Here is a 24,858-nt window from a genome sequence, read left to right as displayed (position 1 = left end):
TCCCGATATCGGGATTGCAGCCATAACAGGTTAACAGGTGTGCCTAATTTTTTTCCTTCTTAATGCGTTTGAGACAATCAGTTGTGTTGTGACAAGGTAGGGGTGGTATACAGCAGATAGCCCTATTTGATAAAATACCAAGTCCATATTATGGCAAGAACAGCTCAAATAAGCAAAGAGAAACGACAGTCCATCATTACTTTAAGTCAATCCGGAACATTTCAAGAGCTTTGAAAGTTTCTTTAAGTGCAGCCGCAAAAACCATCAAGCGCTATGATGAAACTGGCTCTCACGAGGACCGCCACAGGAAAGGAAGACCCAGCGTTACCTCTGCTGCAGAGGATAAGTTCATTATAGTTACCAGCCTCAGATTGCAGCCCAAATAAGTGCTTCACAGAGTTCAAGTTACAGACACATCTCAACATCAACTGTTTAGAGGAGACTGCATGAATCAGGCCTTCATGGTGGAATTGCTGCAAAGAAACCACTACTAAAGGACACCAATAATAAGAAGAGACTTGTTTGGGCCAAGAAACACAAGCAATGGACATTAGACCGGTGGAAATCTGTCCTTTGGTCTGATGAGTCCAAATTTGAGATTTTTGGTTCCAACTGCCGTGTCTTTGTGACACACCGAGTAGGTGAACGGATGATCTCTGCATGTGTGGTTCCCACCATGAAGCATGGAGGAGGATGTGTGATTGTGTGGGGGTGCTTTGCTGGTGACACTGTCAGTGATTTATATAGAATTCAAGGCACATTTAACCAGCATGGCTACCATAGCATTATGCAGCGATACGCCATCCCATCTGGTTTGCGCTCAGTGAGACTATCATTTGTTTTTCAACAGGACAATGACCCAAAACACCTCCAGGCTGTGTAAGGGCTATTTGACCAAGAAGGAGAGTGATGGAGTGCTGGTTCAGATGACCTGGCCTCCACAATCACCCAACCTCAACCTAATTGAGATGGTTTGGGATGAGTTCGACCACAGAGTGAAGGAAAAGCAGCTAACAAGTGCTCAGCATATGTGGGAACTCCTTCAAGACAGTTGGAAAAGCGTTGCAGGTGTAGCTGGTTGAGAGAATGCCAAGAGTGTGCAAAGCTGTCATCAAGCAAAAGGTGGCTACTTTGAAGAATCTCACATGTAAAATATATTTAGACTTGTTTAACACCTTTTTGGTTACTACATGATTCCATGTGTTATTTCATAGTTTTGATGTCTTCACTATTATTCTACAATGTAGAAAGGAGTAAAACATAAACAAAATCCCTTGAATGAGTAGGTGTGTCCAAACCTTGACTGTTAGTGTATGTGTAGAGTAGGATCATTGCATGTCTCCAGGAGGATCATTGCATGTCTCCAGGAGGATCATGTCTCCAGGAGGGTCATTGTGTGTCTCCAGGAGGCTCATTGTGTGTCTCTCCAGGAAGATCATTGTGTGTGTGTCTCCAGGAGGATAATTGTGTGTGTCTCCAGGAGGCTCATTGTGTGTGTCTCCAGGAGGATCATTGTGTGTCTCTCCAGGAGGATCATTGTGTGTGTGTCTCCAGGAGGATCATTGTGTGTGTGTCTCAAGGAGGATCATTGTGTGTGTCTCCAGGAGGATCATTGTGTGTGTGTCTCATGGAGGATCATTGTGTGTGTGTCTCCAGGAGGATCATTGTGTGTGTGTCTCCAGGAGGATCATTGTGTGTGTGTCTCCAGGAGGATCATTGCGTGTGTGTTTCCAGGAGGATCATTGTGTTTCTCCAGGAGGAACAGTGCTAAGCTATGCTGCAGTCAGAGGTCATCGCCATCATCTCTATTAATGAGCTTTATCATTAGACAGCTCTGTGCCATAATCCAATATGGGACGACACACACACACACATGCACACATACACATACACACACACTCACATACAACCCCTACTGCCCAGCACAGGGACTGAGCCTCAGTGAGCCCAGGCCTTAAACCACCCACTGGAAGGCAATTAAGAGTTTAACCTGGATGCAGCCTGGTGAATCCAGAGAGAGACTCCTCAGGCTCCAGTCAAATGGAGCAGGACACAGCATAAAGAGATAGTTGCAGGAGAGGTGGAGAGGTTGTGGAGAGAGGAAGAAAGAGAGAGGAAGAGAGACGGACATGGAGAGAGAGAAAGGGAGAGAGACAAAGAGAGATATAGAGGGTGTGGAGGAATGAAGAAAGAGAGGGAGAGGGAGAGAGAGGGAGAGATGGACACGAGAGAGAGAAAAGGAGAGAGAGAGAGAGAGAGAGAGAGAGAGATGGAGCGATATTCGTCAGAGAAAGAGAGCAAAATCAACAAAGATGGGACAAGAGCCAGAAGAGGTTGAGCGAGTTTTTGCGAGGGAACAGGGTAGAGAGAGATAGCAATAGGTAGAGAGAGAGATAGAGAGAGGTAGAGAGAGATATATAGATAGGTAGAGAGAGAGAGATAGAGATAGGTAGAGAGAGAGAGATGGCGATAGGTAGAGAGAGAGATGGCGATAGGTAGAGAGAGAGCAGCAGTGCTAGGCTAAGCTCAGTGCAGTCAGAGTACACAGCATCACCTGGCTGAGAGAAAGGTCATCCACTCATCCTCTCCAAGGACTTCCTTAAATAAAGTCTCCTATCCTGCACTTTCCAGAGCAAACAACCTCCTCCGTTCTTTATTAACTAAATATGAGCCACTCTGACCGGGGGACAAAAATTCAATATTTTCCCCACCAAATATTTAAACCAAGCAAATAAACAGATAAATAAATAGACCTCCCCTGCTGACGGAGGAGGACGGCCAGCCCGCTGGATGTAATTTGACGGCCCAGTTATTTGAAGGGCCAGAGCCCACAGCTACTCATTTGAGGACCTGTCAATCAAAGCAAGAGCGAAAAGCGACGCCGGTGTTGTCGCCATGGAGGTGTGTGTGTGTTTCTGTGCGTGTGCGCGTTGTCACACACACATCCTTCTTCAAGGTTGGAGCAGATAAGGTGAGGGTCTCTCCTTATGAATACATCACACCACCCCCCCTCCTCTCCTCCCTCTCTCCTCTCCTCCTCTCATCCCCCTCTCTGGGCCACCTATCAAAACATCTTCATTCTGGCCTAATAGCCGGAGCCTTCATGGCGTTGTGTTCGCTGTCCAGGAGATGCATTAAACATGATGACCGTGAGAGAGAAGAGAGGTGCAGCGGCAGAGAGAGTGACTTGTCTCGGCTAATTCCACCCGGCTGATTAAGTCTTAAACCGCCACGTTAGGTCCGCCCGCTCTGGGGAAACTCACAACGCTTTTAGCTTCTTTTTTTCTCATCTAAAAAGGCTGTTTTCTCTCTCTCTCTGGCCAGCCGGTCAGGCAGGCATGGAGGAAGAGGCCAGTGGCATCCAACAGGCATATTAGATTATATTTTTGATATTTTCAGTTCAGTGTAGATGACTCAATTATGCCTTGCTTCTCATTGCTGTGCTATCTTGGCATAAGTAAATAGAGCCATTCTAACTAAGCTAACACCGCTAACTAGGCTAACACCGCTAACTAGGTTAACGCCGCTAAGGAAGTGATACAGAAATAAGCACAAATGTTACAAACCAACTCAGGGGAACCAGGCTCAAAAATGAACTGTGAATCTGAATGAGAGAGGAGAGGGAAGTAGTGGGGTCTCTCTGGCCAGGCCCTCAGACAGGCAGAGCCAAGAGGAAAAGCTTGTCAAGCTGAAGACTAAGAGTGGTGACCAGAGTGATGGAAATGGTAATGTTTTGGAGCAGCAGGCCTCTGGAGCTAAGGGGTCTAGGGCTGGACATGTCCACTGAAGACCCAGCCGGGGAGTTGAGGAAAAAGTGGGTCAGAGGACTTCAGAGCCACTAGTGAAGATCAAGGCTGGAGAGAGAGAGAGAGAGGGGCCCTGTAGGACAGACAGGCTGGTGACCAGAGCCAGGCCACAGCAGTGTCCCACAAACATCATATATGCTACTGTTTGATCTGCTTTCCCCCACACGCACTAACGCACGCACTAACGCACACACTAACGCACACACACACACAGGCACTAACGCACACACGCACGCTCACACACACACACACACGCACGCACGCTCACACACACACACACACACACCTTGCCCTCTGGACCTCATTAAAGCCATTAAGTTCTTGCAATCATCAACAACAACAACGCTTAACTTAACTCCCACAAACAGTGCTACCACATTCATCCTAATACTTAACTTAACTCCCACAAACAGTGCTACCACATTCATCCTAATACTTAACTTAACTCCCACAAACAGTGCTACCACATTCATCCTAATACTTAACTCCCACAAACAGTGCTACCACATTCATCCTAATACTTACTGAACTGAGTGCTTGTGAAACTGTTAGAAGCCATACAGACCCACACACAGACGATGTGAAGTCTAGGGGATGGTTTGATTTACTTTGAAAAGAGGCTTTGGAATTTAGCAACCCATCTGACCTGGTTGGGCCTTGCAAGGCTGGTAACACTGTTGGGGGTGGAAGAGATAGAGAGATAAAAAGATAGAGATAATATAATAATCCTCAGTGTTTGAGGAGACTTCAAGGATAGGGAGGCCACCCCATGCCGGGGCATTAAAATGTGTGTGTGTGTGTGTGTGTGTGTGTGTGTGTGTGTGTGTGTACATACAGGAGGCCTATCTGCTAATGAGCTGGTAGACAGAGCTTATGGTTTTGACTGGCCCCCTCATTCCATTAGGAGAGAAACGGGACCTGTCTTATGTGCTAATCATGTGGAGGCTCTCCTGTTTCTCTACCTGCCTCAGTAGTCTAATGCTTCTGGGCCTAGCATGGGAGCATGGAGGGGCTGCTCTGGGGAGCTATTGTCACAGACTATAACCCATTCATCAGTCAAGTCAGGAGAGGAGAGGAGAGGGGGAATGAGAGAGTGAATGGATAAGGCAGATGATGAAGAACAAACAAAAGTCAGTAAAGATGTTGAAATATCTTCTCCATGAGGAATTAGGATTGATGGAGATGAAAACAAAGCATGAGCTGTTTTGTACATGAACATACTGGTGAAGAGAGATCATTTATTGAATTGGAAATCACTGCAATTTAGCACGACAAATTTACCACTGCAATTTTTAAAGCTATGATATTGGTACAAATAAAACATTATATTTTACAGTGTGTCATCAATTAGTTAGAATAGGTCAATAAGTCAATGTTGTGTCGTTGTGTTGACCGGTGCTGGTCTCTGTCATTGATATATGATAATGGGCCAGTCCACTGCTGACAGAGACCTCTGAGTAGTGATACCATCTACCCCTGACTGCTCCTACTATTACTACTGCCTAGGGCCCCCAACCAGCATACAGACGCATGTGCACGCACACACAAACACTCACTTCCAAACCACCCTTTCACCCAATCCCTGGCCACACACACACACACACACACACACACACACACACACACAGTACATGTGAAAGGGATATGACCCCAAACCGATACTTTCCACAACACACACCTGGTTATTTTGTCTTCCCTGCACCAATTGTTGGTTTAATTGAGGCTGGGTTGGTCTGTTGCCTGCTGACCTGGCCAGAACAATGCATACCTGTGCCTCCCCTCTAGCACAATGTAATTGTCTCTTCAAGTGGGGCCTTTTGCCAGCAGCCCCGGGGCCCGGCCTGGCAGGGGGACAGTATATACCCAGCTAGGCCCATCCATCACTCAGTCACTCAGCCACTACAGGAAGTAGTTAACATGGCCGACCTATGGGGCTGTTGGACAGGGGAAAACACACAGAACAATGGCCATACTTCATCATCATCTAACCCCACGTACATCAATCAATCAGTCTGCTGTGTTTGCTCAACTAATTCAGCCGGTTCAGTCTTGGATCAGGGAGGGAGGGGGTGTGAGAGAGAGATGATGATTATGTTAGTGTTTTGTTCTTCTACATAGAGTCATTGTTAGATCCCACTGAAGTGGTGGGTATCACTATACATGGGTGGTAACCTCAATACTATACTACATGGAGCTAGCTGTATCTAGGCCAGGGTCAAGGGTTGAGAGTGTGCATTAGGTAGTTGGGTAGTGCTGGGTATAGCAGTGAGGCAGGTCTCCATGGTTGTAACTTAGCTACAGTAGACTCTTTCCTCAGCTTGGCTGGGCTTGTGGCTTCAACTGACTGTGTCAACCCAGCAGGCCCTTCCTGGCGGGAGAGGCCTATAAACCTGCATAGGGGTGTATTATTATTTTATGAGTAATTATTCAGTTAAAAAGTCATTTCTACACACCGGTAGTGTGAAACAGCAGCCCTTACATTTAGCTATAGAGACACCCCGTTCCAATTATAACTACCCTTCCAAATATGAACTTTTATTGACTGTGTTCATGACTAAATGAAATAAATACACAGAAGAAATACTCTTCTCGTTTAATGTCTAATATACAGTCACGTACAGTACATCATAGTAGAGAGAGCAAGCTAGAGTATGACAGACAGAATGGCACGTCTATCTGCTTTACAGAGACATGGCTAGGGCTGGGACGGCCTGGCAGAGTAAGTCGATGGACAGAGTGGCCTGAAACCCAGGGGTTAGTTGTGCTGCAGACACACTTGGGCTCATTTATTTGCCAGTGAAATAGGCCAGTAAATAAGAGGACTTTGTACAGATGGCTGCCAGGGCATCCCATCTATCTGGCAGGGAGAGAGAGAGGCCAGGTGGTGACAGGGCATACCATCTATCTGGCAGGGAGAGAGAGAGAGGCCAGGTGGTGACAGGGCATGCAGGCCAGAGAACTGTAACTCACACTCACCTGACAAATGAGTCTCAATTCACTGCTCACACACACTCTAGGAAAAGGGAAAACACACTTAGATAGCCTTCTCACACAGCCTGGTAAATGAAATGTGTACTTGTGTAAATGTGCATGCACCCACAAAAGCACAGACACACACACAAATACACACACGGACACACACACGCACAGACACACAGCGAGGCCAAAGTGGGATACAGTGTGATGATGAACATGATGCAGGAGGCTTGGACACAACAGAGAGCACCACACAGAGAGGGTCATAAAACACTGTCTTGGTTTATTTACTGCCTTCCTAAAGCTTCAGACAGACAAGCTGAGCGGTGAAACAGAGAGCACATAGTTGTTCAACTCAACAATACAGCCAGTCTACAATCTCAACCTCAGTCAACATACAAAAAGATTAAGCAAGAGAACAACATTTTGGCAACTGTTAACATTTGAAATAGGAAAAACCTCCAGAAGTAAAAAACAACTTTGAGAAGTGGATTTTTAACACTACATATCAGTTATACTTCCTGTTGATATATATAGATAAAGAAATTGGTAAGACTTCATTTGAACTAAACACCATGAGCTCTTCATAACCCTTCATAAAAATGTCCTAACCATGTTATAAAGCTTCATACCACGAGTCATAACATGTCAACACATGCCATAAAGCTTCAGTTATGACAATGACACAAGCTATGAAGCATTATGACATGTTTACAACATTGTTATAAAGGCATTATGGTGGCCAGGTCAAAGAAAGCAGCTGCACAACTGCAGCCCGCGGGTGGTTTTATTTGGCCCCCAAGTTTTCGAAGCAAAATAATAATAAAATAAGATTTTTTTTTTAAATTCCCAAGTATTCCCACGCATAATAGTGAGACAAGTAATCGTGTACAAACGTGAGCAAGGTTTGAAATTATTATGTTTTAGTCAAATATTATCCGTTTAGGCTTCTTGGGGTCAATTTGCAGTCTAAAAATGATTTGTAATTCGTCCCGCGGCTGAATCTAGTTGATGATCCCGGAAATAAAGTGTTACTAAGAAATAAAAAAGAAGGCTGCTCTGCTTGGCATTGACAACCATCACATTTCCACCCATAGCTTCTCTTTCCTGGTTGGTTTTGTCAGAAGCCGTGGATCTGAGTTTCAGGCCTGCAGCGATACAGGGAAAGTGGTGCTCTACACGCTTTAAGACTAATTAAAAGCCATTGAACAGCTGCAATTATGAAGACAGAGTGGCAGTTAGGATGGGGATCCTTCTATCAGCCACACATTATAGTAGCTGTCTGCCTGGGCTGCCTTTCAGCCCTACACAAACTGCGTGCCTGGGCTGCCTTTCAGCCCTACACAAACTGCCTGCCTGGGCTGCCTTTCAGCCTTACACAAACTGCCTGCCTGGGCTGCCTTTCAGCCCTACACAACTGCCTGCCTGGGCTGCCTTTTAGCCCTGCAGTAGCTGTCTGTCTGGGCTGCCTTTCAGCCCTAAAAAAACTGCCTGCCTGGGCTGCCTTTCAGCCCTAAATAAACTGTCTGTCTGGGCTGCCTTTCAGCCCTAAAAAAACTGCCTGCCTGGGCTGCCTTTCAGCCATACATAAACTGTCTGTCTGGGCTGCCTTTCAGTCCTACATAAACTGTCTGTCTGGGCTGCCTTTCAGCCCTACAGTAGCTGTCTGCCTGGGCTGCCTTTCAGCCCTACAGTAGCTGTCTGTCTGGGCTGCCTTTCAGCCCTACAGTAGCTGTCTGTCTGGGCTGCCTTTCAGCCCTACAGTAGCTGTCTGCCTGGGCTGCCTTTCAGCCCTACAGTAGCTGTCTGTCTGGGCTGCCTTTCAGCCCTACAGTAGCTGTCTGTCTGGGCTACCTTTCAGACCTACATAAACTGTCTGCCTGGGCTGCCTTTCAGCCCTACAGTAGCTGTCTGCCTGGGCTGCCTTTCAGCCCTACAGTAGCTGTCTGCCTGGGCTGCCTTTCAGCCCTACAGTAGCTGTCTGCCTTGGCTGCCTTTCAGCCCTACAGTAGCTGTCTGCCTGGGCTGCCTTTCAGCCCTACAGTAGCTGTCTGCCTGGGCTGCCTTTCAGTCCTACAGAGCAGACTAGAGACAGGCCTGCAGACAGAGACATGCCTACTAGACTCGTGTCCTTTCCTCTCTAACACAAACATCTCCCAGCCCTGCTACAGGCCCTATCATACTGCTTCACACACATACAATTTCACATACTGTAAATACTGCAGTGGCACACATTCACACACACACACACACACACACACACACACACACACACACACACACACACACACACACACACACACACACACACACACACACACACACACACTTTCAGTCACATCTTGGTAACACAAAGTCATGCCCTGTGAGATTCTGAACAAGAAAGTTGTGAAATACAGGAAGTGAATGGACATTAGGATACAACAGTATAATTAGAACAACATTGAGTTAGAAACAGAAAGTATAAATGTACTACAGATATAGGATTTTAATTTGATCACCCTGTTGTTGCAGGAAATTTCCTGCGCAGCAAGGAAATGCAAACTTGTAGTGCATTCAAGGCTTAAAAGGTTTAAAAGGATTTCTGTTTGTAATTTCCACATGAAAATGTCAGACTTGATTTGCCCTAAGTAAAAATGTATCAACCCTTACAAAAATGTCCATTAATTATAATCCACCCAATAATTCACATTTCCTGTTGCTGCAGGATAATTTTGCTGCTGTGAGAAACTGGTCAAATGAAGATCCTACATCTGTATGACTATTTGTCATATCCATACACAACGCTGGTTAAATGTAGAAAAGAAACAGAACATTGATTGAAATAATACATTCCTATACATTCAGTTTTAATTCTGCAGGTTATCCATGTTACCATTGTGAGACTAGTTCCAATACCAGCTATAGCATGTTAGCAAAGCATGCTAACAAGGGTTTCATCCTCCATGTTGCAGCCATGTTGAGTCAATCCAAGCAAAGATAGATGAGACTGGTTTGGGCGGGGTGGGGCGAGGTACAGGGTTGGGAGGGGTCCAGGGTGGGCTGGGGTGGGGAAGTCTACCCCCATTGGAGGACGTTGACACCATCAGGAGTTGGTAGGTCCTGTTCTCCTCCTCTGTCGTCTGTCCTCACGATAGAGGCTGTTCAGATGACGGGGTGACTCTCTCGCTCTCTTTCTCCTTCTCTTTTCTTTGTGTCCCATCCGTCACATCCTGACAGGAGGAAAGAAAACACAAGCCCAGTCATTCCTCCATCCATCTATTCACATCCCATCCAGTCACTCACTCCGTCTGTATGACAACAAGTCATTGAGATGTCAGAGTGCAGGCAGGGCCGGGACCCAGCCACACACTGTAATTAACACACAGACTGAAGGAGCCAAAGTCTGCATTCCAAATGGCACCCTACTACCCTTATAGTGGGCTACTCTGGACCAGGGCCCATAGGTATCGGGTCAAATGGAGCACGCTACATGGGGAATAGGGTGCCATTTGGGAAATATCTAATGAGCCAATCAGAGAGCCATGGTGGCTATGAAAAGGCCAGTGTACTGCATAGTAATGTCTGCTGAGTTTAAATGCCAACAGGATGGGATAATTCAACTGTATTTCTGACTAAGGAAGAGAACTGCTGACCAGAGAGGCAGCAGTTACAGAAAAGAGGGTGGAGACCACACCACGTAGGTCTATGAAGGAGATGGTTAAGTATTGTTGTATGGTGACAGGACAATCAAGGAGCTACAGGGAGGTGTGCAGACTCATATAAGTGAGTTATTTAAGTGTGTGTGTGTGTGTGTCTGTTTCCGCTTATGTGTGTCTGCGACCGACCTCCAGAGGAGTGACTCCACCCTGTTGATGATGTCAGCTAGGTCAAAGGGCAGAGGCATGCTGGGGTCGTCGTCGGCCCAAAATGGCCGGTCAACGGGGGCCTCTTCTGGGGGCAGGGTCTTGGCCAGGCTGGAATGGCACCTGGAGGGACAGACAAGGACAGGAAATAACAGGACAGGTCAGACACTCCTCTGGACATAAATCACCTCCTATACAGACGCCACCATCATTACACATTGTTACACAGAAGCAATGTAAATCAACAGTGGTGGTTCACGGTATAACAAAGAAAATGAGATCTGTATCTGACTGATAGTGAGTTTGAGCAGATCACACAATAACGGGAGGTAATTGTTGGGTGAGTGTGGATGGAGTGTGTTTTCTGTAAACACACAGGGAGGACCAATGTGTGTTTGACCAGGAGGCAGTGGGCTTGTGTTTCCTCTCCAGTTCTCTTTGACTTCCAATAGACTGGTCCCTATTAGACCCTGCAGGGTGTGTGTGTGTGTGTGTGTGTGTGTGTGTGTGTGTGTGTGTGTGTGTGTGTGGTAGGTATGTGACCTGTTTGAGAGGTGAGAGTCAGGAATGTTTTATATGTAGCCCTACATGGGTGTGTGATCTGTGTGTGTTGTGGTTAAAACCGTCAATATGATGACAAAGCAACAGTATCCTCAGTGATTAATGCTCCAGTCATTTCCACACAGCCAGATGGTTTCTCTGGAAAGCCCTCTCCTTTCATCCAGTCAGAACAAGAGAGACAGATAGAGAAACAGCCCTCTGATGTTATTACATGGTGTTTCTACAGTACTCTACATTATATGATTCATGGATTATGACTTCTACTGTTTCCACCACCTAGTCTGTTGGATCAAAATGTATACCAAAGCATCACGGTATGAGACGTCTCAGTAGGAATCAGTATTGTATTTACACAGGTGACTTGGTGGCAGTCTGGACTGTCAATGTAAATCTGTCTTCCATAGTGACAGATGAAGCTGACCCCTGACCTGGAAGTGAAGGAGGGGGTGGGTGGGAGGGGCCAGTGGTGGTGGGGGGTTGTGGTCACAGTGTGTGTGTGTGTCACAGTTACTGCTTACTTCATCTCCTCCTCCTCCTCCTTCTGAAAAAGAAGCTGGTTGGTGTCTGACTCCCTGACACCCTACCTCCCCATCCCTACCCCAGGCATCCTGCTTCCCCCTGCCTCCCCACCCCCCTACAGTCTCTAGGGTTCCTAACATGGAGGTGTGTGTTATGGATGTGATGGGGAGGTCGTTAATGTGGCCAGGGAACAGGCAGTCCAGGCCATCCCTGCCTCAATTGGCCGTTCTATATTTCAACCAAGGGCCACTTAATGCTGGAGTAGTTGTTCAGCTAAGTGGTACCATTCAGCTGTGGTCTAACCCTCTGATAGGTAGTGCATTACACCAAGAGGACGGTATTAACATACACCATCCACATATCTTCCAGGCCTCAGATCAGGGGCCTGATAATAGAATGTGTTAACATGGTCTAAGTACCATTATGTAGCAGATGACTTGATAAATAATAGGATCAGCTGACCTTGGGGCTGCGCGACAAGACATGGGTCTAAATGTTCTCATGATTTATTTAGGCAGAATTACAGGAAGCGCCACTTCAGAGAGAGGACGACGGACACGCCAGGCATAAATATAGAACTGGATGAAAAGAGACACAGACACACAGAGAATAGAGGTACGCCTCACACGCACACGTTCTGCTTACATCAGCGGACAGACACCAAAGGCCATGGGAACAAAGTGCCGTTTGAGAGTGAATTAACTATTCATGTTAGACTGGTACAATAGAAAACACTGGCCTCTTTTCGGCTGTCCTGAACAAGGAAATGAAGATAGACCATGTAAATATGTGGTGAAGTTCATTATGTGGTAATACTGTACTCATCTGACAGAGAATCTAACCGTATTAAACTGGAACGGAGAGATCTGTTTAACCAGAGATGCAGTAGTTATGAGGATGAGAGTTGTGTCAAATATAATAGAGGCAAGGACATTCAACCCACTACCTCCAATAGCTGCAAATACCACACCTTCACTTAACCGATGGAATGAAATGGAATGAAATCATTCAATATCTAGTCTGGTACCTTAAACTCTCATAGAAATGCATTGTGAGCCACAGCACTATACACATTCTCACAAATCACCACTTTCCCCTGGGAAAACAGCACCTTAAAGGTAAGGTCAAAGACAAAGAGGAGGGAGAGCGGGATGGAGAAAGAGAGGCAGCGCTAGAGGACTAGGAGTGTGTTTGTGAGTCTACAGTGTTCCAACGGATTAACCCTAGACAGATATGGGCTAACTATCCCATCTGGTGCTCTCTCGCCCACTCGCTCAGGAGAGATTGGCAATACAATCACTCATTTCAATTTGCCCTGAAACCCTATAGCCCGGCAGGCCTGCTCAAATAGTATGCTAATGTGAAAGGAATCTGAGCTTCTATCGCCTTTTATTCCACAGAGGCCTTCCATAGTGCAGCCACACACTGCACTTGAACTGTTCTGTCTGCCTGCCTCCTAAAAGGCACCCTATTCCCCATATAGTGCACTACTTTTGATCAGAGTCCTTTAGCCCTGGTTCAAAGTAGTGCACTAAATGGTGAATAGGATGCCATTTGGGCCGCAGAGTCTGTGGCAAGGAGGGGGCTATAGGGCTCTAGCTGGCGGAGAAGCTCACCATAGGACCCAGGCTCCGGCCCCACACTGCTCTGCTCAAACTAACCACTTTAGCTAAAGTGAGTGTTAATTATGGACAGGCAAAGCAGTCAATAAAAGGTTAATGTAAAAGTCAAAGGATAAATTCCTTTAAGCATTGCATCATTCCACCATCTCCGCGACCGACACGGTGCTCGCAGGTCTCTTCTAATCAATACGTTTTACTGTAATGCGCTCCCCATCGATTTCCCCCTGGCTCAGCCCTCCCTCCTCAGCCCACTTGCTGCCCTGCCTGGTAAAGAAAGGAGAGAGAGGGAGAGAAAGAGAGGGAGAGAAAGAGAGGGAGAGAAAGAGAGGGAGAGAAAGAGAGGGAGAGAAAGAGAGGGAGATAAAGAGAGGGAGAGAAAGAGAGGGAGATAAAGAGAGGGAGAGAAAGAGAGGGAGATAAAGAGAGGGAGATAAAGAGAGGGAGATAAAGAGAGGGAGAGAAAGAGAGGGAGATAAAGAGAGGGAGAGAAAGAGAGGGAGAGAAAGAGAGGGGGAAGAAAAAGAAATCCATTGCTGCAAGTAAATCAAATTATTAACCTCTGCTTCACTTTGTTTTCTCTCTCTCTCTCTTTCTCTCTCTCTCTTTCTGTCTCTCTCGCTCTCTGTCTCTCTCGCTCTCTCTCTCTCTCTTTCTGTCTCTCGCTCTCTGTCTCTCTCTCTCTCTATTTGTTGGGAGTGCCTGGCTGGTCCAGAGATCAACATTATCAGTATCAGGAACCCTCCATCTATCCACTAGCCATGTAATTGTGCTGAGTCCACTCCTGCAACCAGGGCCATACATTAAAAGCCTCTCTGCTCTTAACAGGATGGAGAGCCGCCTAATAGACAACGTCAGTGCTTCCGACTCGTGCAATTACACTGATAAATGCCACGATTGTGTCAGGCCAAGTGGAAAAAAAAGAAGGCTAACATAGATAGCAGACAACACTTATTGTGTTATTGCTATAAGAGATCATTTGTAACCACACATGGGAGTAAATGGAGACTGTTTGATAAAGACATTATGTATGGAATAGGTAGGGTGGGGTTGCTGCCTGATGGAAATTCCTTTTAAGGAGATGGGTTGTGATATCTCTCTTTCTGTGTGTGTGTGTGTGTGTGTGTGTGTGTGTGAGAGAGAGAGAGAGCCTCAGTTCACCTGGTTCCTCATTATCTCCCCTACACCCACAGTTCAGTCCTTTAGAACTCTGCAGGTGTGAGGTTTTACGGCCTTGCCAGCGAAGCCACAAACCAGAGAATGCAATCAAACAAGTCATGCAGAAACAGGCATGTGTCTCATAAATTCAGACTAGCCGCCGACGGTGATGTACGCAATCATGTTGCCCAGGATGACAGCGGTTCAGCGGCCATGTCTCGCCTGTACCTGCACACATCTCTGTCTTGTGTAAGAGTCAGTGGAACTGTGTGGAGTCATGTACTATACTGTAAGGTTCAGGGGTAACTGTGTGGAGTCATGTACTATACTATAAGGTTCAGTGGTAACTGTGTGGAGTCATGTACTATACTGTAATACTGTACTATACTGTAAGGTTCAGGGGTAACTGTGTGGAGTCATGTACTATACTGTAAGGTTCAGTGGTAACTGTGTGGAGTCATGTACTATACTGTAATACTGTACTATACTGTAAGGTTCAGTGGTAACTGTGTGGAGTCATGTACTATACTGTAAGGTTCAGTGGTAACTGTTTGGAGTCATGTACTATACTGTAATACTGTACTATACTGTAAGGTTCAGGGGTAACTGTGTGGAGTCATGTACTATACTGTAATACTGTACTATACTGTAAGGCTCAGTGGTAACTGTGTGGAGTCATGTACTACACTGTAATACTGTACTATACTGTAAGGTTCAGGGGTAACTGTGTGGAGTCATGTACTATACTGTAAGGTTCAGGGGTAACTATGTGGAGTCATGTACTATACTGTAATACTGTACTATACTATAAGGCTCAGTGGTAACTGTGTGGAGTCATGTACTACACTGTAATACTGTACTATACTGTAAGGTTCAGGGGTAACTGTGTGGAGTCATGTACTATACTGTAAGGTTCAGGGATAACTATGTGGAGTCATGTACTATACTGTAATACTGTACTATACTGTAAGGTTCAGGGGTAACTGTGTGGAGTCATGTACTATACTGTAAGGTTCAGTGGTAACTATGTGGAGTCATGTAATATACTGTAAGGTTCAGGGGTAACTGTGTGGAGTCATGTACTATACTGTAAGGTTCAGTGGTAACTGTGTGGAGTCATGTACTATACTATAAGGTTCAGTGGTAACTGTGTGGAGTCATGTACTCTACTGTAATACTGTACTATACTGTAAGGTTCAGGGGTAACTGTGTGGAGTCATGTACTATACTGTAATACTGTAAGGCTCAGTGGTAACTGTGTGGAGTCATGTACTATACTGTAATACTGTACTATACTGTAAGGTTCAGTGGTAACTGTGTGGAGTCATGTAAAATACTGTAAGGCTCAGGGGTAACTATGTGGAGTCATGTACTATACTATAAGGTTCAGGGGTAACTGTGTGGAGTCATGTACTACACTGTAATACTGTACTATACTGAACGGTTCAGGGGTAACTGTGTGGAGTCATGTACTATACTGTAAGGTTCAGTGGTAACTGTGTGGAGTCATGTACTATACTGTAAGGTTCAGTGGTAACTGTGTGGAGGCATGTACTACACTGTAAGGTTCAGTGGTAACTGTGTGGAGTCATGTACTACACTGTAATACTGTACTATACTGTAAGGTTCAGTGGTAACTGTGTGGAGTCATGTACTATACTGTAAGGTTCAGTGGTAACTATGTGGAGTCATGTACTACACTGTAATACTGTACTATACTGTAAGGTTCAGGGGTAACTGTGTGGAGTCATGTACTATACTGTAAGGTTCAGTGGTAACTATGTGGAGTCATGTACTATAATGTAAGGTTCAGGGGTAACTGTGTGGAGTCATGTACTATACTGTAAGGTTCAGTGGTAACTGTGTGGAGTCATGTACTATACTGTAAGGTTCAGGGGTAACTGTGTAGAGTCATGTACTATACTATAAGGTTCAGTGGTAACTATGTGGAGGCATGTACTATACTGTAATACAGTACTATACTGTAAGGTTCAGGGGTAACTGTGTGGAGTCATGTACTATACTGTAAGGTTCAGTGGTAACTGTGTGGAGTCATGTACTATACTGTAATACTGTACTATACTGTAAGGTTCAGTGGTAACTGTGTGGAGTCATGTACTATACTGTAAGGTTCAGTGGTAACTGTGTGGAGTCATGTACTACACTGTAATACTGTACTATACTGTAAGGTTCAGGGGTAACTGTGTGGAGTCATGTACTATACTGTAAGGTTCAGTGGTAACTATGTGGAGTCATGTACTATACTGTAATACTGTACTATACTGTAAGGTTCAGGGGTAACTGTGTGGAGTCATGTACTATACTGTAAGGTTCAGTGGTAACTATGTGGAGTCATGTACTATACTGTAAGGTTCAGTGGTAACTATGTGGAGTCATGTACTATACTATAAGGTTCAGTGGTAACTGTGTGGAGTCATGTACTATACTGTAAGGTTCAGTGGTAACTATGTGGAGTCATGTACTACACTGTAATACTGTACTATACTGTAAGGTTCAGTGGTAACTGTGTGGAGTCATGTACTATACTGTAATACTGTACTATACTGTAAGGTTCAGGGGTAACTGTGTGGAGTCATGTACTATACTGTAATACTGTACTATACTGTAAGGTTCAGTGGTAACTGTGTGGAGTCATGTACTATACTGTAAGGTTCAGTGGTAACTGTGTAGAGTCATGTACTACACTGTAATACTGTACTATACTGTAAGGTTCAGTGGTAACTGTGTAGAGTCATGTACTACACTGTAATACTGTACTATACTATAAGGTTCAGTGGAACTGTGTGGAGTCATGTACTATACTGTAAGGTTCAGTGGTAACTGTGTCGAGTCATGTACTACACTGTAATACTGTACTATACTATAAGGTTCAGTGGAACTGTGTGGAGTCATGTACTATACTGTAAGGTTCAGGGGTAACTGTGTGGAGTCATGTACTATACTGTAATACTGTACTATACTGTAAGGTTCAGTGGTAACTGTGTGGAGTCATATACTATACTGTAAGGTTCAGGGGTAACTATGTGGAGTCATGTACTATACTGTAATACTGTACTATACTGTAAGGTGCAGTGGTAACTGTGTGGAGTCATGTACTATACTGTAAGGTTCAGTGGTAACTATGTGGAGTCATGTACTATACTATAAGGCTCAGTGGTAACTGTGTGGAGTCATGTACTACACTGTAATACTGTACTATACTGTAAGGTTCAGTGAGGCTGCGTGGTATGGAGCCGGTGCTCTTTAATTTGCCCACAGGCCTCCTGGGGTCAAGCCCCACAGTGGTAGCACCTACCACTGGTACAGCAGAGCGTGGGTAGGGCAACGTCCCAACAGCTTCCTCAGGATCAATCCACTGACCACTATTGTCTGCAGACAGACTGTGCTGACTGTGCTCTTCGTGAGTGTATGAGGTGGGTGACTGTGGAGGAGAGGAATAGGGGGAGCGGGCGGGGCATCAAATGCGTGACATATGTTCCTTTCATTTTGACTCCTTTTAAAGAGCCCCTGCTAATAAAACTAACATCTGATCCCTATAATTAATGGCTGTGGAAAACACGCAAATGCCTTTTGGTCGGGAGCAGGACACACACACACAACCCCCCCCCCCCCCCCCCCCCCCCCCCCCCCCCCCCCCAGGGTGGTGCTGCTTGTAACAATGAGTGAGCTACCTTTGGGTGGGACGCCCCGCCACCCCACCACAGCCAGACTCAGGCCCTGTGAGGTCCCCTTCCATCCAGCTACAGTCTGATGTGCGTCTGCTCATTAAACCACATGAAACAAATAGGATAATTTATTATTTGACTTTATTAGAGCCTGCAGGACTCCTACATGACAGCAGTGGGAACACAGGACCTGTAGGTCTGGGCTGCGGCACGTACGACCACACCATGTGCACTTCTGCTCTCCGCAATACTCCTGTGCTGTATGATTCAATAACTAGGTGAATGAGGCATTGATAAAAAGCAGGGCTCATCAGAGCAGAGCACACCAAGTCTCACACCGAGGTTGTTTGATGTGGGCTGGCTAGGTGGGTTGTTGAGTGTCTGGAACCTCCACCAACCAGATGCAAAACACACAAGCAGCAAGGTTGTCGCTAAATATCCTTTATAATTGGGGCCATAAAACACAATTGCAGTCTGGACTTGCAAAGGAGGAGCCAGGCAAACTGCTGCTGTTGCTCCCAAACCAGGTGGACGTCCATTAGTCGTTTAACAGGGTGACAAATTACCCAACACCACAGCCCTACTCTGCTACAACTCTCCTCTCTTACCTTGGGCTATGGGATGGAATGCAGCCTAATGCCAACATTTACAAGCAGACAACGTTCGTTCAAATGCAATCAGGCTGTAAAGACAAACAGATAGAGGGTCTGTCCACAGCTTCTGGCCGTGTGTTCTTCCCACAGGGGTGGGTCATGGGTCATCCCCTAAGGCTGTGTGTGGGTGTGTGTTCCAAGAGGGATGAAGAGGGCCTCCAAGCCACCTGTGAGAGCTCCATAGTTTCGACTAATGCAGCTGGTTCAGGTCGGAGACCTCAAACTGTAAACAAACTTTTACTCTGGCCATGTTGAGCCATAACGACAACAGCCATGAAGACACCGTGGCTAAGACTCAACAGGGACCAATGCCTCAACATGCCAACACAGCCCCCATAATGCAATATTATTCCATACATGAGGCCAAATACCAGAGTGAAGCATTTTGATATAGTGAGGGAAAACTAATTAGAGTTGGTTTAAAGAGAAATGTGAGTTTTTCACAGTGACTGTGTTTATTTACATAGCCCAGGAGAGAAAACTGAGCAATAAGAGTCTTGATGGAGAGGGTAAAGAGGTTACGAGCCTGTCAGTGTTTGCAGTTTTTCACAGCCCAGCGGTTGAAGGCCATAAATCTGCTCTGGGATCAGGAAGAGGGTTACTGTGGGGCAGGGAGCCGTAACTCTTTATTTGTGGTGGAACGGCGCACTGTTGCTGTGAAAACTTGTTGTTCCGTGAACGTTCCTGTAAAACGATCATTCCACCACCACCACCACCTCTCTTCCACCCTCCACCCCCCTCAACTTCACCCCTGGCTCCCCACCCTGCTAGCGCCTTCTGGGCATCATGTAGAGAGAGAGAGAGAGAGCAATAAGAGAAGATGATGGATGAGGCCTGCCTCGACAGCTATACAGTCTCTCCCCTGACTGACACCTGACCCTGGTCACATGATAAGGTCACCGGAGACTCGCACAATTCCCACCTGTCTGCAGGTGACAATGGCAGGGTCAAACTGGGTTGGCTAATTATAGGTATTGTGCCTCAGATTGCCCGTTACAAGCCATTCTGCTAGCTACGGGGGATGTAGTGTTAAATATCTGAGGCCTTTATGGTGTTAAACTGTGGGCCAGGAGCTTTAAACTGTTGTACAATAGATATTAGGTTTCAGATAGGTGGAGTACATTAACCTGGTTTGAAAAGAGAGAGAAAAGAGATTAGAGGAAGAGACACCACAAATCAACATGTCACATCTTCTTGTACTGCTACAGTTAAAGGTTCACATTGAGACATCACTTCCTGTGTGACCTCACTGAATGATGTCAGTGAGGCTCCTCCCTCATCAGCACATCTTCATATGTAGCTTTTAGAAGGAGATGTAAAGTTAAAGTGCGGAACCAGAGAGATTAGGGGAACACCCTCAAACAATGTGAAACCACAGAGCCATTTAAAGACCCAGACAAAGTCAAACGTGTCATTAACATAATGCTGGGGTAATCTAGCAGTGATGAGTTCATTGTGGAGGTGTATTGGAAAGAAATATAACATGGAATGTTACATGGAAAAGGAGGAGAGGAGAGGGGGGGAAGAGAGAAGAAGAGACAAGAGAAAAGACACTTAGCAGTCTTCCCTGACCAATGTAATAGTATACTACAGAAGGGAGGAATAAAATACATGAATGTTTATTTCCTTTCCATCTGTTAACCCACTTTAAAGATTGTCAAATTAAAATGTTTTAACTTACAAGAAGCATTTTCCCATAGACATGAGTGGCTTCTGTAAACAAAGTGGAAAATGTCCCACAGGTCTCCAATACTTTCTCCCAGCCAGAGAACACTGTGTTTTTTTTAAGTGTGGGTGTGTGTGGGTGTGTGTGTCAGAGGAGTGTGTTGTTGCCAGGTGTTTAGCCTTCTGAGTCACCTGGTCCTCCTGCTGTGTGAACATGGGTTTTGTTTCACCCTATTAAGTAAATACTGTAATTAAAGGGCACGCCATTTAAAACGCTGCCGTGAAAAGACTGAAACAGAAAGAGAGCAATTTGTTTAGAGGAGCAGGAAGGTAGGCCAGGCCCTGAGGCTTTCAGCACTGAGCAGGGTGCAAGAGTGTACCGCACGGCACAGCACGGCAGCCTAGGAAACACAATGCAACGGAGGGGGTGAGTGTGTGTGTGTGTATGTCAGAAAGTGTGTGAAAATGAATATGTCTAATATGTGGTATTGTGTGTTTGAACATGTGTTTATAAGGGTGTGAAGAAGAGAAATAGTGTTTGTGTTCAGACAGGTACAAAACGCCACAGTGGATCAAGAACTAACACAAAGAGCTATACAAACATGCGGTTGACCTGTAGTCTAACAGAATGAATATTCACGCCCAGTGATATCAGAGAAAGAACATATTGTGTTTCAGTACACCCAGCCCTTTGTCTACTACACCAACAAAGCAATGCCCATGTCAATATTAAAACATAACCTGACTGTTTAATGTTCCTATATGTAAAGTATGGCTTCTCTGAGAATACCACTGGCCTGTTTTAAAGGTCTCTTAAAGGTAAAGTAACAAACGTTAACTTCCCATTCAGAACAATGACAACTAAATGAAGACTAGAGCCATACGCCAGTAGAGAACAGAGATGGATTACACTGTAGGAGTAAGGGATAACGTCTCTCATTCATATCCTTTCACTCTCAACCCCCCAAAAAAACTGCCCACCTGCTCTTGTCTCTCCACTCCCTATTTCACTGAGGATGTGCCCCTGACTCTGGAACTTAAACCACTGATCCAAGGTCAGCTGTGATTAGGAGAGAGGATAACCCAGTACTGAGACTCATAGACACCCAGCTGGCCACACAGAGAAACAGGTCCAAATCAGACCAATGCAGCTCTGGGTAACTGTCACCACAACATCATTCATCCAGATCCTTACTCTATCCAGAGTCTAGCAAGGCATCTGACACCAGCAGTGAGGCCTAACTCTGGATCAGGCAGCTGAGGAGCAGGACAAACACAGCTCAGGCAGCTGACTGATCGAAGCAACACACACACGCAGACACACAGACGGATGATGGGTACAGATGGAGCATCATAGGCCCTCTGGCTGCAGCTCTCAGTGAGCTGTATTTAGGCCCAGCTTTAATGGTGGGTATACAGGGCATAGGGGCTGGGGCATAGATGAGAGAGGAGAGGGGTTGAAGAAAGAGAGGAAAGGATGATGGCGGAGAGACTAAGAGAGGTTGGGAGAGGCGGAAGAGGAAGAGGGCTAGGAGAGGAGAGTGGAGTGGAAGGGGGAGGGGCTAGCTCTCTGGCCACATGGGGATCCAAACATTCTCAGTACAACATCAACATGTCACTGTCCATTCACCCCCCTGCAATCCCCTGCAGTCCCCAGCCTGTATGGCCGATTGAGGCAACTAGCCGACCAGCAGAAACTTCAGCTTTCATTCCGCCTGACTTCCGCTGTCCGCCTCGCAGGAGAGAGAGAGACAGAGACAAAGAGAGAGAGACAGAAAGAAAGAAGCTGTGAATACAGGAAGAGACAGAAAATCATTGAGAACCTTGCCTTGTTTAATATTTGATGAGTTGGGAGGCTTTGCCTCTGGTTAAATCAGAACAGAGAGAGAGAGAGAGTCTGAACCAACAGAGGTTGAGATAAACAGACTGAGCCCAGACAACACACACTCCAAACATATTTGTCCCCGTAATTAGTTGCTGTCCTCTCTGCTCATGTCGCAGGTGAAGCTGTTGTCAGCCATATTACAGAGGGAGGCTAGCCAGCACTTCTCCTAGATGGCGGCCATTTTGTTTCAACTGGGCATTCTGTTGCTGCTAATAATTTCTCATCCTGAGAGGGGCAGCTTTGCATATGTCTGGCTCTAAGACACGGCAAACACAATATGATGCAGTTGATGTACTTTTGAAGGAAAAGCTAGCAAACATTGGTGTAGCACGCTGTCATAATCCACCACACTGCCTTCTCTGTACAGTGGCTAAACATGCTAAGATGCTTTGTAGAACCAGTTCACTCATTTTGATGAGGGGGAAGTTGCTATACTGTCGTCTCCACCCAGAGCCTTATTGCTTTAGCATACCTCCATACCTGTTCTCCACCCAGAGCCTTATTGTTTCAGCATACCTCCACACCTATTCTCCACCCAGAACATTATTGTTTTAGCATACCTCCACACCTGTTCTCCACCCAGAGCCTTATTGTTGTAGCATACCTCCACACCTGTTCTCCACTCAGAGCCTTATTGTTTTAGCATACCTCCACACCTGTTCTCCACCCAGTGCCTTATCGGTTTAGAATACCTCCACACCTGTTCTCCACCCAGAGCCTTGTTTCAGCATACCTCCACACCTGTTCTCCACCCAGAGCCTTATTGTTTTAGCATACCTCCACACCTGTTCTCCACCCAGAGCCTTATTGTTTCAGCATACCTCCACACCTATTCTCCACCTAGAACATTATTGTTTTAGCATACCTCCACACCTGTTCTCCACCCAGAGCCTTATTGTTGTAGCATACCTCCACACCTGTTCTCCACTCAGAGCCTTATTGTTTTAGCATACCTCCACACCTGTTCTCCACCCAGTGCCTTATCGGTTTAGAATACCTCCACACCTGTTCTCCACCCAGAGCCTTGTTTCAGCATACCTCCACACCTGTTCTCCACCCAGAGCCTTATTGTTTTAGCATACCTCCACACCTGTTCTCCACCCAGAGCCTTGTTTCAGCATACCTCCACACCTGTTCTCCACCCAGAGCCTTATTGTTTTAGCATACCTCCACACCTTTTCCCCACCCAGAGCCTAATTGTTTTAGCATACCTCCACACCTGTTCTCCACCCAGAGCCTTGTTTCAGCATACCTCCACACCTGTTCTCCACCCAGAGCCTTATTGTTTTAGCATACCTCCACACCTGTTCTTATTGTTTTAGCATACCTCCATACCTATTCTCCACCAAGAGCCTTATTGTTTTAGCATACCTCCACACCTGTTCTCCACCCTGGGCCTTATTGTTTTAGCATACCTCTACACCTGTTCTCCACCCAGTGCCTTATCGGTTTAGAATACCTCCACACCTGTTCTCCACCCAGAGCCTTGTTTCAGCATACCTCTACACCTGTTCTCCACCCAGAGCCTTATTGTTTTAGCATACCTCCACACCTGTTCTCCACCCAGAGCCTTATTGTTTTAGCATACCTCCACACCTGTTCTCCACTCAGAGCCTTATTGTTTTAGCATACCTCCACACCTGTTCTCCACCCAGAGCCTTATTGTTTTAGCATACCTCCACACCTATTCTCCACCCAGAGCCTTATTGTTTTAGCATACCTCCACACCTGTTCTCCACCCAGAGCCTTATTGTTTTAGCATACCTCCACACCTGTTCTCCACCCTGGGCCTTATTGTTTTAGCATACCTCCACACCTATTCTCCACCCTGGGCCTTATTGTTTTAGCATACCTCTACACCTGTTCTCCACCCAGAGGCTTATTGTTTTAGCATACCTCTACACCTGTTCTCCACCCAGAGCCTTATTGTTTTAGCATACCTCTACACCTGTTCTCCACCCAGAGGCTTATTGTTTTAGCATACCTCCACACCTGTTCTCCACCCAGAGCCTTATTGTTGTAGCATACCTCCACACCTGTTCTCCACCCAGAGCCTTATTGTTTTAGCATACCTCCACACCTGTTCTCCACCCAGAGGCTTATTGTTTTAGCATACCTCTACACCTGTTCTCCACCCAGAGGCTTATTGTTTTAGCATACCTCTACACCTGTTCTCCACCCAGAGCCTTATTGTTTTAGCATACCTCTACACCTGTTCTCCACCCAGAGGCTTATTGTTTTAGCATACCTCCACACCTGTTCTCCACCCAGAGCCTTATTGTTTTAGCATACCTCTACACCTGTTCTCCACCCAGAGGCTTATTGTTTTAGCATACCTCTACACCTGTTCTCCACCCTGGGCCTTATTGGTTTAGCATACCTCCACACCTGTTCTCCACCCAGAGCCTTATTGTTTTAGCATACCTCTACACCTGTTCTCCACTCAGACATTAAACACTCAGGTGACTCAATGACAAAATGTTAT

The 24,858-nt window shown here is 45.9% G+C and overlaps 1 protein-coding gene across 2 annotated transcripts in view; it reads right to left on the bottom strand.

The window, feature by feature from the left end:
• Window positions 1-7,042: 7,042 nt before the first annotated feature.
• The window catches only part of LOC110526968 (alpha-ketoglutarate-dependent dioxygenase FTO), a 211,395-nt gene continuing 193,579 nt past the window's right edge, over window positions 7,043-24,858 (bottom strand). For both annotated transcript variants that reach the window (XM_036980992.1, XM_036980993.1), the window contains exons 9-10: window positions 10,610-10,750; window positions 7,043-9,994 (exon numbers count right to left, since the gene is read on the bottom strand). In XM_036980992.1, the coding sequence (XP_036836887.1) occupies window positions 9,988-9,994; window positions 10,610-10,750 (148 nt within the window). In that variant the 3' untranslated portion in view covers window positions 7,043-9,987. The remainder of the gene's footprint in view (window positions 9,995-10,609; window positions 10,751-24,858) is intronic.

This window comes from Oncorhynchus mykiss, chromosome 6 (genome assembly GCF_013265735.2).
Source record: "Oncorhynchus mykiss isolate Arlee chromosome 6, USDA_OmykA_1.1, whole genome shotgun sequence".
NCBI lineage: Eukaryota > Metazoa > Chordata > Actinopteri > Salmoniformes > Salmonidae > Oncorhynchus > Oncorhynchus mykiss.
This window is presented reverse-complemented; position numbering and strand designations above follow the sequence as displayed.